The sequence below is a fragment of the Nannospalax galili genome, unplaced genomic scaffold (assembly GCF_000622305.1).
Source record: "Nannospalax galili isolate Female #2095 unplaced genomic scaffold, S.galili_v1.0 scaffold346, whole genome shotgun sequence".
NCBI lineage: Eukaryota > Metazoa > Chordata > Mammalia > Rodentia > Spalacidae > Nannospalax > Nannospalax galili.
The window spans coordinates 9,245,806-9,263,400 of record NW_008357637.1 but is presented as its reverse complement, the minus strand read 5'-3'; the positions used below and the strand labels follow the sequence as shown (position 1 = coordinate 9,263,400).

The 17,595-nt window shown below is 36.6% G+C and overlaps 1 protein-coding gene across 1 annotated transcript in view; it reads left to right on the top strand.

Moving 5' to 3' along the window:
* Sestd1 (SEC14 and spectrin domain containing 1) overlaps positions 1-17,595 on the top strand; it is a 72,146-nt gene that overhangs the window by 21,679 nt on the left and 32,872 nt on the right. The window contains exons 5-8 of the mRNA XM_008855344.3: positions 9,490-9,603; positions 11,430-11,527; positions 13,639-13,694; positions 16,969-17,180. Coding sequence (XP_008853566.1) covers positions 9,490-9,603; positions 11,430-11,527; positions 13,639-13,694; positions 16,969-17,180 — 480 coding nt within the window. The remainder of the gene's footprint in view (positions 1-9,489; positions 9,604-11,429; positions 11,528-13,638; positions 13,695-16,968; positions 17,181-17,595) is intronic.

Sequence of the window (17,595 nt, the reverse complement as noted above, 5' to 3'; positions counted from 1 at the left end):
TGAGTCTCACACAAGAATCAGAAACTACCAAAGACATTCATATGTCAAAATCACAGAGAAAAAATAATAACATGAAAAATGAAAATAACATATCACCACCAAATACATGTCTAGGTAAGGTTTATCTGAGAACCATTGGTCTTTGCCCAAGAATTATCTACATGACACACAGTAATTAAAAGTACCAGACTGGTGGAACTAATCTTCTTGGATGTTTAACAGACATACTTTGAGGCCTATACTAATTTGGTCAGAGGGACATAAAGGACAGTTTTTGCTCCTTGCCCTCCTAGGTCAACTAGTTCCAGGGGACTATGAGCATCTCTCAAAATGTCCTGTAATTGTGGTGGGTCACTTGTCCTCTTGATCAAGAAGGCCAAGGCAACCCCATCAGATGGACTTGTACCAGTGTCCAGTCTACAAAGAGGAGGGTCAACACAGAGAAATCACTTCCTCCATGCTTCCGAGTGAAGCCAACCATGGTGGAGTAGGACCTTTGACTTATCTTCACATAGGCGGAACTGGTAAAAGAAAGGAGCCAGGGGTTCCTCCCAAGCCCATGTGACCCCTGAGGAACAGATCCTCATACGACCTTAAGAGTAAAAATAAATTGGTTTATCTGGGCCAACTGTATGGCCTTAAACATCCAAAAGGAAAGTATAACAAAGATTAAAGGGGCCAATATAATTTCTTAAGAGTCCATATGCATAGCTAAAGGCTACATAACAAGCAACAATGCCAGATAGGAGATACCTCCTTTTGAGTTGTTGGCCAGGGTGGCCAAAGGGACTCCCAGATAGTAACCCAGCATGGAACTGGGAAAATGAACAGCAGACCCCAATCTTCTCTAAAGGAGTATTGACAACTGATTGCTGCTAGAAGAGGAACAGCTGACCTTCCTAAAACAAAGACCTCTAGATAGGCTGACTAGATTCACCAGAAGGGCAAGTAGTAGGGAATGGCTGGGGGTGCCAACAACACAGCAGACAGTAGCAGGGATATGGGCTCTAGTAGGGGGAGGGAGGCTATGGGAGGGTGCCATCTGGGAAGTGGGTGTACGGTTGAATAAGATGGTTTGGGATGTTCTATGTGATAGACACACAAAAAAAATCAAATTTTTAAAAATGTATTATATTTGAGGAGGAAGCACGGAAATTTACATCATGCTAATTAGTAAAGGTGATAAACATTGCCAGTGGAATCTACCTATGACTTTATAGACATACAGAGGTGCCAAGGATCCAAGTGCCACTGAGTATGACTAGTAATAACCAGATACATACAGATTAGAGATGCATGTGCCAACATCTCAGTGTTAGTAGCAAAAACAATGAGTCTTTCTGTAAGGAACAATAAATCCTAAAGTATAATGGAGATCTTTTTTAAAGGTTAAAAACTCATTCAATTTTACGTCTTACAGGTCTTATACTGAGTTCAATATTGTATAACCGTATTTACTCAACTGTGAACCTAGAAACTTGCACCCACTTGTGAAAGAGATGTACTCTTGCTCTGGAGTGTGTTACTAAATATGTTAAATCTGTAGTGAAATGCTTCTTCTAATCATGTAGTTATTAAAATTTTTTTAAATGATAAAACAAAGAAAAATTAGTAGATGTGAAAAACATTACCATCGAAATCTACCTGATGACTGTATCCATGCTTAGATGCCAAGGAGCTCAGAAAGTAACCAGCTGTGACTAGAAACAATCAGATATATAGAGATTAGAAATGCATGTGCTAACATCTTAATGTCAATTGCATTAAAATGAAGATTTCTGTATGAAACTGTGTATTTTAATAATGAAATGGAGATCTTTTTTAAAGGTTAAAACCTCATTTAATTTTATGTTTTATTGGGTTTATACTGAGTACAATATTGTTTAACTATAATAATTCAACTGTAGACCTAAAAATTACAGGCAATTTTGAAAAAGATGTATCTTAGCTCAGAAAATTGTTATTGAATATGTCAATGCTGTTGTAATGAAATTCTTCTTCTAAGTATGTGGTTATTAAATAAATAATTAACTGGAAAAAATAATTTATAACAAATTCTGTCTTATATAACTTTTAAAATTAAATACATTTAATGCTATTTGTTAACTGGAGAGAAGTCTTTTATCTTAATATAAGTATATTATTTATGATGTTCACATTATCATTCAGCATTTCAGAATAATAATTATCAAGTCAATTTTATCGCTGTGCTCTGGGTCAGGCTCCTGAGGTCCTCATAGCTGTTTAGCAAGCATTGCTTAGGATACAGTGGGCCATGCTGAGGCTCTGCTGGGTGCTTGGGAAAATTGCTCTTTAGAATATTTCTGATTTATAAAAATGCTGTTTGTGGTTCCATGTTCTCTAGTGAGGAGTTGGTTTTTAAGGCTTGCCTTCAAGCTAGTTTATATGTCTATGAATTTATCTCTTAATTAGCATAGGTGACAGTCTCACCTATTTGAAAGTTTTGTAGACAATAGTAATGATATAATGTTTAAATTAATACCTAATATTAAATTATATTACATATATTTGTAACTTTTGGATGTTGTAATAGTTTTGCTCTAATTCATAGTATTATAGTCATTAGTCATTTTATTTAAAAAATTTAGAGCTTTTCCTATAGATATAGGAGACAGTTTTTAAAAGAATTTTCATCTATTATATCATTTCTCTGTTTTCATATTTATAATCATAAGATGAAAATAGATTGTACATAATAAGTCCCTTCCCTTTCCCTTCTTTCTCCCCCTCCTTCCTTTCCCTTCCCCCTCTCTGTTCCACTCTCCTCCCCTTTAAGGTGCTGAATAAACCAAGGGCCTCATACTTGTTAGGTATGCTAGGTAATACATATTCATAGTCATCCTGCCTTCCTCTCTCCCATCCCCCCCCCACAGCCAGGTAATAAACTTACTTCATAAGATGAACATGACCTTATAATAAACTTTCCTATATATTTGCTGTATTAGTGGTTTTTTCATTGACAAAAGGAAAGAGGAGCTCTTACTGCTCTTATGTAAGTTGAGATGCTATAAATACTTTATAGAAAATTACCTAATATGAGATTCTGGAGTTTTACCACATCAGTTCTAAATGTGTCAAGGTTTTCATGTTTATTTTTATCTTTGCAATTTGTTTCTTTGCTTTTATAACTCCCACAAATCTACTCTACCAAGTTCCTTTTGATCACATTCTAGTGTTTTGTTAAGCCTATTGCACCCTCCCCTCCACATACACAACATGGTAGTTTTTATTTTTTGCTTCATCATTTGAACTTGCCTTGTTTTATGAGATCACAGTCCTCTGTGATGTCTGCCTCACTGCAGTGGAATGAAGACCTGGTGTGTTGTCTTGCAAGCACTGTCTATAGTTATATGTCAGGTGCTGGCTGGTAAGTGGTGTTATTTTCCAAAGTCAGTGGATGGTTACTCACCTATGCATACAGAGTGCCCTGGGGAAGGAATTCTCTGCTTCTGACAGACACCCTTCTGAGGCCCTTCCTAAGGTGGCTTGGAAGTGTAGTGGTGTCGTGTGTATGGAATAAGATGCTTTTCACTGTCACAAACTATCAAGTAATGTTTCCTTCATTCTTTGCCTAAAAGAATAATATAAAATAGGATCAGTGGTATTCTCAAGCCCCTCTGCCCTTTCTCCTTCCCTTCACCTTTATTTTAAAAAATATTTTATTATTTTTATTTTATGTGTATGAGTGTATTGCCTGCATGTATGTAAGTGCACCTGTGTTGCACAATGCCTATGGAAGTCAGAAGAGAGTGTCGGATCCCCTGGAACTGGAGTTACAGATGGTTGTTAGCCACCATGTGGGTGCTGGAATTCAAACCTGGGTCCTCTGCAAGAGCAGTCAGTTTTCTTAACTGCTGAGCCATCTTTCCAGCCTCCTGTTCACGTTCTTAAACAAAGACAGATAATTGCTATGGAAACTGGGATGTTTTGTTACAGTAAGCGGGTTTCTAAATTGTTCATTTGAAATGATCATATTTTGAGTTTGCCAGTTGTTCATGTGATTGCTTTATTTCACATACAGTATTTAGTCGTGAGATGCCTGTGGTGTTGATGCAGGTCTGCATTTCTGCAGACAAGTCTTTTCTTTTCACTGTGAATAGCTATCAATTAATTGTTTTTGTTCTTTGTTTAGTTCTTTTGAGACACGATCTCTTTGTAGACCATGCTGGCCTGGAACTCATTATGTAAACCAGGCTGTGTTCGAACTAGTGATCTTCCTGCCCCAGACTTCCGAGTGCTAGGATTCAAGGCATGTGCCACTACATTAGAAACACCATAAGTGAAAGAACAAGAATTACATAAAATGTTTTATAATGATGAAGAAAATTAGTTTTGTATATCTTTTATTTTGATCCTTTTTACATCTACTTCTCTTCGGTAAAACTATCATAGTAATTTAGTCAACAGGTTTCTTTAGATTCTTTTTTTTTTAATAAGGCATATTATATGGCCTTAGGTATATATTGTCATCAAAGAAAATGAATTTGTGTTATTTGTGTTTAAGCTGATTTTAGCATAAAGAGCATTTAAGAAATATTCATATAGAAATAAACTTTAAAATCTTTAAAAAATTGATTATGTGGGGGGTATGTGAGTGTGGGGTGTCAGAGAGAAGAGAGAACAGGCATATGTGTGTGGATGTCAGAGGACAGCTTTTTGGGACTCAGTTCTCTCCTTCCAAATTGAATTCTGAGGATCAAATTCAGTTTATCAGGCTTGGGCAGCGAGTGCTTTTACCTATTGAGCTATCTCTTTGGCCCTGGAAATATACTTTTGTCACGTGATTTAACAACTTTTTTATCATTATCTCATTTACCTTAAAACCTGCTTATGAATGATTTTAGTGTGTTTTGGAAGTACACTATTATGTATAGATTAACTAGAACTAGACTGGGTAGAAAGTAAAAGGTGCTTTTCATTAGGCAAAACAGGTAATAGGAAAAATGGCTCATGTTAAATGCATCACAGCCACTGCTGGTTAGAATGATGTTCTCTTAGAGTACGAAGAGACAGTATAGATAGCTTGATGCAGGTTGCCTTCTTTGAAAGATTAGGGATATAAAACTGGAGTGGTAAGTTCCCACAAGCAGTCTTCTACAAGGGTAGTAGATTTGTGGCAGAGCTGGGTATCAGTCTCAAATAATTGGCTTCTAGGCCAGTATCTTGCAATTGTAAATAACGATGTTTTTACTTAAGGGATTTGGAAATCATTCGCAGCATTGCATAAAGCCTTTAACTGTCATGTTCTTTCAACAAAGGCTTTAAATATAATAAATATAATTTAAATTAAAAAATTTAAAATTAAATTTTAAAAAATTTAAAAAGTAATAAAAATTTATTTTTATTTTAATATATATGAGTTTATTGCCTACATGTATGTACGTGCACCTGTCATGCAGTGCCAGAGGAGGTCAGAAGAGAGGGCATTGGATTCCCTGGAACTGTAGTCACAGACAGTTATTAAGTGCCATGTGGGTGCTGGGAATTTAACCCAGGTTGTTTGCAAGAGCAGCAGGTGCTCTTAAGCTCTGAGCCATCTCTCCAGCCCCCAACAAAGGCTTTAGAAATAAGCTGGAAAGCAGTACTTTACTTCTTCCCATGAAAGCATTGGACATTTGTCTATGAGACATTGCAGAGAAAGAAAAGCTCATCTCTTTGGTAGCAATGTTTCTCCCCATCTTTATATTTCCAGAACTAAAGCAAATAGCATCTAATAAATAATATTCCTAATAACTTTAGCTTCATTTACATTATGATTGCTGAATGAATCAAAAATTAAATTATAAGAGCATGATATTGAGATTTTTCAAAGAGGTTTTTTCAGTATTCAAATAGAAGTTTTGTGAACTCTAGCACAGCAGAAGAGCATAGAGGCAGCATTCTGTTTTTGCATTTCTGTTCAGCTGTCTTTCCAGGAGAGAGTTCCTTGGGGCTAATCTCTTTGGTTGAACTGATGCTCAGTTAAAGGAGGAGTTCATTTCCTCATGGAGTCACTGTGTAGGTCTTGATTCATGTTTAAAGTGTGTATGGTTGACAGAGGGTCAGACATCTTGGAGAAAGAGGGTCAAGCTCTTTCTTAGGATCCAACTGTGTTTAGACTTCCTAAGTGTGAGACTCTCAATCTCAATCTGGAGGCAGATTAACTGGTTCCTATGGACTGTCCAGTTCCCGTTCAGTGTTTGCAACTGTGCCAATCTCAGAATGAGTTAGAGGAAGTTGTATTAGAGCAAGAATATGAACAGGTGTGAAAGTTGCCCACCAAGTAAAAAACATTTTCAGTGTCTTTTTTTTTGGGGGGGGCGATATGTTTGTTAGTTTCCATGATTACCTAAATAGATCATTAGATGGAAGTATGACAGACCCATACCTGAGGCTAAATCGCCATTTGAAATTAGCACAACATACCAATTGCTGTTATTAAACTAAGCAAATGTGATTTGATGTGCTAGACCTTTTTTCTTTTATTTTTTAATAGAAGAAAGAAGCACAGGCTTCCATGGGCTCTCCTGCCATCCCCACCCACTTCTTTGTTCTCTTCTGCCCTCAGCTCCCTTGGGAGACCTGGCTCTCTTCAGTGTACTTGAGCGCCCACTGGGCCCTTTTGGTCTGCTGTTTCTTTCTTACTCTTCTGAGTTCCTTTTTTTTTTTTTTTTTGAGGTAGGGTCCCTGTAGCCCCACAGCTGGCCTGGAACTTAACTATGCAGGCCAGTCAGGCTTCAGTCTCACAGAGCTCCACCTACCTTTGCCTCCTGAGTGCTATTATTAAAGGCAGGCACCAACATGCCTGGCATTCTTTTCTGAGTTCTTAAATACAGTGTTAGGTATATAGTATTGAAACATGTATACATATGATACTTAATTGATGCTCACCCTTCAGCTTATGAACCCAAATACTAAGACCTCAAAGTAACTCAGGATGCTCTCCTGATCTACTAACCTGTCTGCTTCCCTCGGTACCCTGGTGGAATTTCTGTTTATCTAGCTTTTGTGTTCTTGTCTGTGTGTTGGAATTTACGCATAAAAAGGAAAACCTGTACAAGAAAGTAGAGTTTGTCTTTTATTTTTCTATCCATATCTATGGGGTTGCCATTATATTGCTCCTAAACAATATACTTTGTTCCTGTAATTTGTGGGTTTTATAAAAAGCATAGTTTTAGTCTTCATTGGCTCTCTTTTTCCACTCATTTCTAAGATGTGTACATTTTAGTAGCAGATATATTTGATTAATTTTCACTGCTGAATAATAATCCCTGTGAATAAAACCACTTTTTCTTTTGTGGGTGGACATTTGGGCTATTTCTGTTCTTTTACGATTAATGAAACTATAAACATTCTTATAAATGTCTCCTGATAAGTATGTTTAAGATATTGTTTACAAAATATCTAGGCACTGTTATAGAAATGTTAAGGTCTTCATGATAATGTCAAGTTGTTTGTCCAAAGAAGTATTCTGGTTTATATTTCCACTTCAGTGCAGAAGAACCCCCCCTGCTGTCCAGCACCCGATATTGGCAGACTGAAGTGTTACAGTTCCTTATACTCTTTTCTGAGGTTGTCTGTTGATATCACTTTTATTCTAGAATGAGTCATAAGATGAGTTGGGAAGGTTCCCCGTGTTTCTGTTCTCTGGAAGTGCTTTAAGATGAAAATGTTCTGTTCTTGTTCATTAAGACTCCCTTATAAACTGACTAGGCTTGAAATCTTACTGAAAACTATGCTTTATGCTTTTTTTTTGGTCTTTTTGAGACAGGGTCTCCCTGTAGCCCCAGCTGTCCTGGATTCACTATGGAGACCAGGCTGGCCTCGAATTCACAGAGATCCACCTGAGTGCTGGGATTAAAGGTGTACACCACCATGCCCTACTTTGCTTTATACTTTTAAAAAATACATTTCTTAAAATGGAATGTAGTTAGCTCCCGTGTCCCTGCACCCAGGTCCAACAGACATCAGCCCATTGTCGACATTGTTCCGTCTTTAGCCTTCGTTCACTTTCCCCAGCCCTTATTACAGTGAAGGAGACTGTAAACTTCTAATTACTGATAAATTGTTATTAAATGATTTTGTATGTATTTTATATAAACAAATTTAACTTACAAGATTATATATAAATATACACATACAAAATTTCATTTTATTTGTATTATGATCTAAATTATGTCCACACTGTGTTATTGTTTGAGATGCCTGGGTGGATTTGATTTTTAAATCTTTATGATTTCCAATTTGTTTATTGATTTCTTGCTCAGTTTAATTTTTTGATTGATTGATTGGTATGCGTATGTGTGGCTGGCAGAGGATAACTTGCAGGAATCTGTTCTCTCCTTTGACTTTGTGAGTTCCCAAAGACTGAACTCAGGTCATTAGACTTGGCAGCAAGCACACTTAACCCCAGAGCCATCATGCCAGCCTTGTGTGGCTCAGTTTTACTGTGACACGATAGCATGTGTGATCTGATGTCTCTGCCTCCAAAAGCTACATCTATCTGTTTAAAAATTCACAAGGCTCAGTGACTGTAGAACTTTGTGATTGGGTTGAGTTGGAGTGTTACAGATCTAGATCCAAATTATATTGGGCTGTTTTTAGTCACCAAATTAGCTCACCTCTATGTCTGATCTAATATTTCAAGTATCAGGTAAAAACCTTTGGAATATATTAACTTAGCAGACCATTAGCTTTCACCAACTGATAGGTAATAATATTATCAGATAACTTTGAAAATGTATAAGAGTTTTCTCCCACTTTGCTCTAACCCAACTACACGATGTCAGTACCACTGTATCTGAAAACAGCCTTGATTTTTCACTTTCTTTTGTTCTGTGACTATAAAATTCATGTAACTGCTTCTGTGTTCAAACACATTGTTTGAGACAGCCCAAGTCTATGTTTCAGGGCCATGGGCCACTCATATCACTCAGCATGGCTCGGAGTAAGTGCTCTTTTGCTCCCTTTGGTGTCTTGGCTTTGTGTTGTGTCAGTATGTTTTCTGGAAATTTTCCCTTTAAATTTATTTATTTTAATTTTATTATTATTGGTGGAAGTAGTAGTAGTAGTAGTAGTAGTAGTAGTAGTAGTAAGATTTTGCTCAGGAACTGAGTCGAAACTATTTCGTTATTGTTTTAGTACACCCAGTGATTTTTAAATTGATATAAAAATTCTTTGCTGATTATATAATTGTATTAAGGAAATGATTATTACAGAGATTTTTATTATTGATAAAGTATTAAAAATATTTCAACTGAGCTCTTAGAATCTCTAGTTTTATAAAATGTTGATATTGTCAGAAATGTTTCATAGTTTTTAGCAGATAACCATAGCTTATTCAATTGATATGAAGTGATGTTGCATTAACTAAATAAATGATAAGTTGTCATTTTGAAATAGTATTACATATTTTAGTCTGAGTCTTTCTCTTTAGTAGCTTCAGAAACTTTAATAGTTTACTAAATACTCTTTTCTTTTCCTCTATAGGTTATTTTAGTGTCTGCAAATAAGTTGACTCGTTACATAGAGCCATGCCAGTTAACAGAAGATTTTGGTGGGAGTCTTACCTATGATCACATGGACTGGTTAAATAAGAGGCTGGTTGGTATATCATTATACAGTGAGATGAAATGTTTCTGCATATCAATAAGATATTTTAATAACTTTCTTATTTTAATCACCTAAAATGTAGATAAAGCATATTATATACTGCATATAGCATCGTGTTTGGGAACACAGAGTCTGGAGTCAGTCTCACTTGAATAGAATTCTGATGGTGGATCTTCGATGTATTTAATCTCTCCACACTTCTATTCTTAGATCCATAGGAGAGTAATAACGATAGTATTACCCTTTGCTGTGGTGGGTAAGACAAAATGAAAACAACCTAGGACAGTCAGAGCAGCCAACATGATGCAGTAGCACTCTGTGGTAAGCTGTCACTGTTGTATGGGTGTAGGAAAAAGCCAGGTCTTTCAGCAGAAAAACGAGTGGCACACTGTCTTGAGAAGCAATCTAGATCCTGTAACCATTTTCAGAAGATACTTAAATATTTGTGTGAATTATCAGTTGGAGGAACAGTCTGACAGAATAAGCCTTTTGTTTTTGAAAGCTTATCTCCTGTCCAGACTTCTGGAATCTGCTGCTCTGTATAGTACAGCATTGTTTTATTGAATTGCTAAAAAAAAAAATCTCCAAAGTATTTTAGATTATCTGCTAATTTTTCAGTGAATGAAAAGCCATTCGTGTCCCCACCGCGTTGAAAGACTGCTACAGACAATGTGTGTCCACTTTATTGTATATGGTCAGATTTATCCAAATCCCTTTTGTGCTAGTTTGGTTTCTGTTGCTGTGATAAGCACTATGACCAAAAGCAACTTGGGGAGGAAAAGGTTTATTTCAGCTTTCAGGTTATAGTCCTAATGGAGGGAAGCTGGAGCAGGAACCTGGAGGCAGGAACCTGGAGGCAGGAATTGAAGCAGAGACCTGGGAGGAATGCTGTTTACTGGCTTGCTTCAAGGCTCATGTTCAGCGGCTTCTCTTACACATTCCAGGCCCATCTGCCTAGAGATACACCTCCCACAGTGGGCTGAGACCTTCTACATCAATTAGCAATCAAGAAAATGCCCTATAGACATGGCCAGGGGCCAGTCTGATGGAGGCAATTCTTCATTCAAGGTCGTGTCCCTTGTTGTGTCCCCCCTCCAAGTTGATAACTAAGTTAGCTATGACACCTTTTCAGAAATATTTAAGGGATCATGTTAAAATACATACTTGTCTATAAAACTCTCTAACTGTTACATATAACCAGTATGGACTGGTGACAGAGTGTGATGAAGAAATGTTCTTCAGTATTTTTTAAAGTTTTATGTGTATGAGTGTAGTGACTGCATATGTGTAAGTGTATCCATGTCATGCAATGCCCATGGAGGTCAGAAGAGGGCATTGGAGTGCCCTGGAAATGGAGTTACAGATGGTTGTTAGCTGTCATGTGGGTGCTGGGAACCAAACCCTGGTCCTCTGCTAGAGCAACCAGTGCTCTTAACAGCTGAGCCCTCTCTCTAGCCCCAAAGAAAATGTTCTGTACCTAGAATTGGAGGCTAGTAGTGGCCTCAGGAACATTCCTGTAGTTATAAAATTTGTTATTGGTACAAGTATTTCTCAAAGAAGCATAAAAATAAATTTGTCTGAATAAAGTAACTTTGTAATATAATATTCCTTTGCTGTTAAAGTTCTGCATTATTGGCACGTGGTTTTGTTTTGTGTTATGTACACTGTCATGCTCTGGTGGTCAAATTGCTCTTTGTGACTTCCTGGGAAGGGAAAGAAATCCTAGTGGCTAATTCTGTTGCTGTTAACTGAAAATCCTTATTACGTATTAGTTTTTGAGATTATTTGTAGTGTGTTAGTAATATCTCATGTTGCAGGTTTTTGAGAAGTTTACAAAGGAATCTACATCATTATTAGATGAACTTGCTTTGATTAACAATGGAAGTGATAAGGGAAATCAGCAAGAGAAAGAAAGGTAGGTGGCAGGTGACCTGCAGTCTTACCTGGAAGTTGTAATTTATATGTTAAAGAAACCCTGTATTATTGATGCAAGTTGAGGACTACATTCCACAAAGCTTTATTCAGAATTGACATGCATTACTAATGAGAATTTGCTTTACACATAAAACATTAATTTGACTTAAAAGTTGTCTTAAAAAGCTATTTTTAATGAGCAAGACTATATTTATTTTTTCCTCACACTGGAACACATTTAGGTGTAAGAACATATTTAAAAATGAAACCATTTTCTGCCCTTCTTAGTTTTACGTTTTCCTGGTAAAGACTATGAAAACAATTGGCAGCTTGCAATGAAGTTATTATAACTTCATTTAAATATATTAGCACTAAAGTGTCTAGCTTATGAAACTCCTGTCCTTATAAAATGTAGACTTCTTTATATTCTAGACGCTGGTCCTCCATAGTTGCCCTCTCATTCTATAGGCTTTTTCTTCACCCTGCCAGTTGTTTCCTTACAGAACTTTTCAGTTTCATGCAATTGTACTTGTCAGTTCTTGGTATTGTTTTCATAGCTATTAAAACCCTTTTCACAAGACCATTGCCTATGTATCTTTTTGTTTGTTCTTTTTTGAGAAAGGATCTCCCTGTAGCCCCAGCAGGCCTGGAACTTACTGTGTAGACCAGGTTAGCCTCAATCTCAAAGAGATCCAGCTGCCTGTGCTGGAATTAAAGACATGCACCAGCACGCCTGGTTCTATGTCTGTATCTTGAAGTGTTTTAAGAGTTTCAGGTTTACATTAAGGTCTTTGATTTATTTTGAATTTATTTTTGTGCAGAGTGAGAGATAGGGATCTAGTTTCATTCTTCTACATGTTGGATATCCACTTTTCCCAGCACCATTTGAAGAGGCTGTCTTTTTTCCAGTGTATGTTTCTGGTACCTTTGTTGCTGCAGTTGTGTGGCCTTATTTCTGAGTCCTTTGTCCGCTACTGGTCTGTATGCCTGTGTGTCAGTACCATGCTGCTTTCATTACTTTGGATGTGTAGTATAATTTGAAATGAGATGTGATGCCTCCAGAGTGGCTGTTTCTCCTTAGAATTGCTTTGGCTCTTCTAGATCTTTGTACTGTCTTGTGAATTTTAGTGGTTTTCTTTGTTTTTACTTCTGTGAAGAATTTGATTGAAATTTTGATGGGGATTGCATTGAATCTGTAGATTGCATTCAATAATTGGCCGCCATTTCCCCGATATTGATTCTGCCGATCCATGAGCATGGGACGTCTTTCTATCTCCTAGTGTCATCTTCAGTTTCTTTCTTAAATTTTTCAGAATTTTCATGGTAGTTGTCCTTTGATTGGGTTTATTCCTAGGTATTTTTGTGTATTTTTCTTGAAGTTGTTCCGAATAGGATTCTCACCCCCCCAAAAAAAAATTTCTTTCCTGGCAAGTTTGTTATTGTTGTATGTGTGTGATGCCAGTGATTTTTTCATTGTTGATTCTTTGTATACTGCTCCTTTGTTAAAAGTGCTTTGTGGTTTGGTCTGTAGGATATTTAATATTGGATCATGTCATCCTCACAAGGGGATAATTTGACTTTTTTCTATCCTATTTGTATCCCCCCTTTTTTTCTCTACTCTTACTGCTCTAGCTAAGATTTAAGGTACTGTACTGAATAAGGCTGTAGAAAGTAGACATCCTTGTCTCCTGCCTGCATCCATTGAGATTTCTGTCCCTAAGTCTCTTCATGTACTGTATTAACACTTACTGAATTATGTACATTGAACCATCTTTCTATTTGCTATAAAGCCAACCCAACATGGTAGTAGAATATGGTTCTTCTATTATTTTGTTGAATTTGGTTTGCAAATATGTTGAGAATTTTGTGCATTTGTTTTTGCCAGGGATTAGTCTGTAGTTTTTTGTTGTGTTCTTATCTTGTTTTGACTTCGTTGGATGACTTTCCCTAGTTTATGGAATAGTTTGAGAAACATTGGTATTGACTTTTTAAAGACCTGGTAGGATTGAGCAGTGAATCCTTCTGAAATATATGTATCATCTATAAAATAGACTTAAGTATATGTATAGGAGTATTATAGCTTTTAAAAAATACTCTTTTGATGCTTGCCAGGTCTGTGGATTTAAACTTTCTTCCGTCTGTTGATCCTGAAACAGTTCTTCAGACAGGTAAAGTGAAACACAGAACAACACTTATTAGGCATAAAAATAATTGATAAACGAATTGATTAGTTCCTTTAAAAAATTGTATTCAGCATGTATATGGTTAATATAGTGGGAGTTTGAGGGGAATTTTTAAAAACTTTCTGTTAAGCTGGCAGTATTAGTATAAGATTTAAAAATTAATAATAATAAATCCTCCCCTTAAAGATTTAAATTTATTTCATTTTTAAACTGAATTTTAAGGAATGCATTTTTTGGGGGGTGGGGGCGTCTTTTTGAGGCAGGGTCTCCCTGTAGCCCCAGCTGTCCTGGAACGCCCTATGTAGACCAGGCTGGCCTTGAATTCACAGAGATCCGCCTGCCTCTGCCTCCCGAGTGCTGGGATTAAAGGCATGCACCACCAGGCCCAGCCAAGAATGCATTTTTAAAAATTCTCTTTCGGGGCTGGAGAGATGACTCAGCAGTTAAGAACACTGACTATTCTTGCAGAAGACCCAGGTTCAAATCTCAGCACCACATGGCAGCTAACAGCTGTCCATAACTCCAGTTCCAAGGGATCTGATAGCCTCTTCTGTCCTCTACAGGCATTGCATGACACAGGTGCACTTACCTACATCCAGACAATACACCCATATACATTTTAAAAAAGTCTTTCATTGGGTTGTTAGGAGAATTATTGAATACTTGTAATGTGCCAAGCATTGTATTTCAAATTTCCGTCTCTTAACCACCTTTGAGATAATTAGTATTATTTCTCTCTTAAATTTGAAGAAACCATGGCTTAGAAGTAACAAATCTTAGTAAATAACTTGTTCTAAATCAATTAAGAAAATCTGACACTACAGTTCACAGCAGGTCTGAGTGCAAAGCCACTGTTTGTAGCATTTTGTAATTGTGTGAATCCCTTAGTCCTTTGCAGTGACCTGTCCGCTGAGTGCTTCATGATATGTTTGTTGTAGCCCACATGTCTGTAGTAGTGATTTCATCAATTCTAAGAGAACAAATTGAAATTCTTTCCAATGAAATATCATAGCTTTATATCTAATTTTTTAAACCATTGTTCTAAGAACTTTACATATTTTAACTCATTTATTCTTCAACATGGTCTTGTGAAGTAGGTGCTATTTCATTTTTAAAAGGATTAAACTGGCCAGGCGTGGTGGCGCATGCCTTTAATCCCAGCACTCAGGAGGCAGAGGCAGGCTGATCTCTGTGAGTTCAAGGCCAGCCTGGTCTACATAGTGAGTTCCAGGACAGGTGGGGCTACAGGGAGACCCTGTCTCAAAGAAAAGAAAAAAAAAAAAAGGATTAAACTGGTTGCTGGAGAGATGGCACCACAGTTAAGAGCACTGGCTGTTCTTGCAGAGGACCTGGGTTCAGTTCCCAACACCTACACGTCAACTAACAACTGTCCATAACTCCATGTTCAGGGTATCTGATGCCCTCTTCTGACTTCCTTGGGCATTGTATGGCAGGGGTATGCCTACATGCAGACAAAACACTCATACGCATGGAAAAAAAATTAAAAGGATTAAACTGAAGCATAGAAAGGTTCAGCTGGGCCTGGTGGTACACAGGCTTGTTAATTCTAGCTACTTAAGAAGCTGAGTCAGGAGGATCACAAGTCCGAGGCCTGCCTAAATCCACAGAGTGAAGTAAATGAAAACCTGAAGAATTTACTGAAACCTTGTCTCCAAATAAAAAATGAAAAGAAGGCTGGAGATACAACTTACTTGTGGAGTACTTTTCTAGCAGGTACAGGCTCTGGTTTCAGTCCCTCCTGGGGGAAAGTTAAGTAATTTATGCAGAGATACAGCCAGTAAAATGCTGCAGTTTGAACCTGAACCCCATACAGTCTGATTTCAGATTATGTCTCTGAAATAATTGTCCTCAACTTTCTGTAATGGAAATGGTAGCCATAAGGAAAGTCCTAAGGATAGCAATTGTCAAAGTAGTACATATATAGAATTAAGTTTTCATTCAGAGTAGGACTTTTGCTGACCAACTGTTGTAACTTCTAAATGTGTAATGCAGAGATTACAAGCATTCCTTTGCTCTCCAGGGAAATAAGATCTGTATCATATTGAAAAATATAGTCCAACTGAATAAATACAACAAAAATATTCAGGATTTAAAATTTTTTTCTGGTATTTTGTAATTGGAAAAACACTTGTTTCAAAGATTTGTGCAAACACTTAAAACACATCTGAATCTTCACACAAATTTCATATATAACACAGAAGGCATTAATATCAAAATACATTCATTTTTTCCTACTTTGACAATTAAAAGCTTATTTTAAGCCATTGATCTAAGATTTAATATTTGTGCATTTGTAAATTGTTATTAACTCTTAAGTAGGGATTGGAAGAATATATAATAGAGATTTAGAACAGTTTAAATTTTTTTTCTTAGAAATTGATAATACCTGAAAACCGTAATAAAAAGTCTTTCTCTATATTAAAAGCTATTTAAATTTAGAATATTTCCCAAATAAAGTTGAAGAAAATTTATGTATCCATATATTTTTGGCAGCTATGTAATAAGCAGTCTGGGCACACAATCTATTCTTTTAGTTGTAACTATGATAGCTTTGTTGTACTTTCAGTTGTCTTAGTTTATTTGGATGAGTAGATTTTCTATGTGGGCTTGCTGCAACTGACCCATCTTCAGTGTAATTCTTACACTAGTGCGGCCTGTCACCATTCTGCCAGTCTATTGTAGAGCCCTGTAGGGGTTATTTAAATACTATTTTGTACTACTAAAGAATATTTTCTGCAGGTATGCCTAGCATACATTGTTTCACTGTATACTTTTAAGTGCTGTTATTGAGGGTGCGAATGAATATTGAAACAGCCTCCAACACAGTTCTTGGCTTAGTAATGGAAATCCCAGAGTGTAATTTTGCTCTTCAAGGGAAAAGACCTTCGATTGGCACATATCTGTAGAAATAAATCCACCAAGAATATGATAAATATATATTACCACACATGTTCTACATTTACTGCTGTACACATCAAATACAGGGTATATATCATATGATTGAACATTTCCATATATTTTCTAGTATATATGTGCTCAAATGTATGCATGTATGCAGTTTTCCTACTTGCTGTAGTATTTTATTATAAGTAGGTGGGGGGTTTCAGTTGTATTTCATTACTTTTATAAGTAGGCAGATGGATGTGTTTTAAAAACAGAGACTAGAATTTAGAAGATTGACAGGTAGGAATTGTATTTCTTTGTGAGTACTAATTACAAGTATCTTTTGTTTGTAAAGGGCATGAGTTGTTATCTGAATTACAGCAGCGTCGATTTAATGGCTCTGATGGAGGGGTCTCATGGTCTCCTATGGATGATGAACTGCTTGCACAGCCACAGGTTATGAAATTGTTAGACTCACTCCGAGAGCAGTATACACGCTACCAGGAAGTATGCAGGCAGCGCAGTAAGCGCACACAGTTGGAAGAGATTCAGCAGAAGGTGATGCAGGTGGGTGTCTGAGTTGAAGGCATCTCATTCTGTATAATTCAAAATGTTTTTTTCTCCAGATAACTTCTGTTATGGGACTGACTTTATTAACTCTAATTATTTGCATCATGTAGAAAACTTGAGACATTTCAAACTGGATTCAAAAACTTTTTAGCATTTATTGTATTGTCTAGTTTCTAGACACTAGAGAGTGTCTGCATTAAAGTTATTTCTACATTATTTGACATTGATCTTTTAGCTCACTAATGGCATGAACTTCAAAAACAATTAGTTGAAAAAAAATCAGTGGTCTCTATATTTGTTTAATAGAGAACATTTGACCAAGGTTATTTGATTTATTCCTAATTTCCAATAACTTATTGGAGCATTTGTTATTTGATCATTTAAAGTGTTCTGTCCTAACCAGTAATGCATG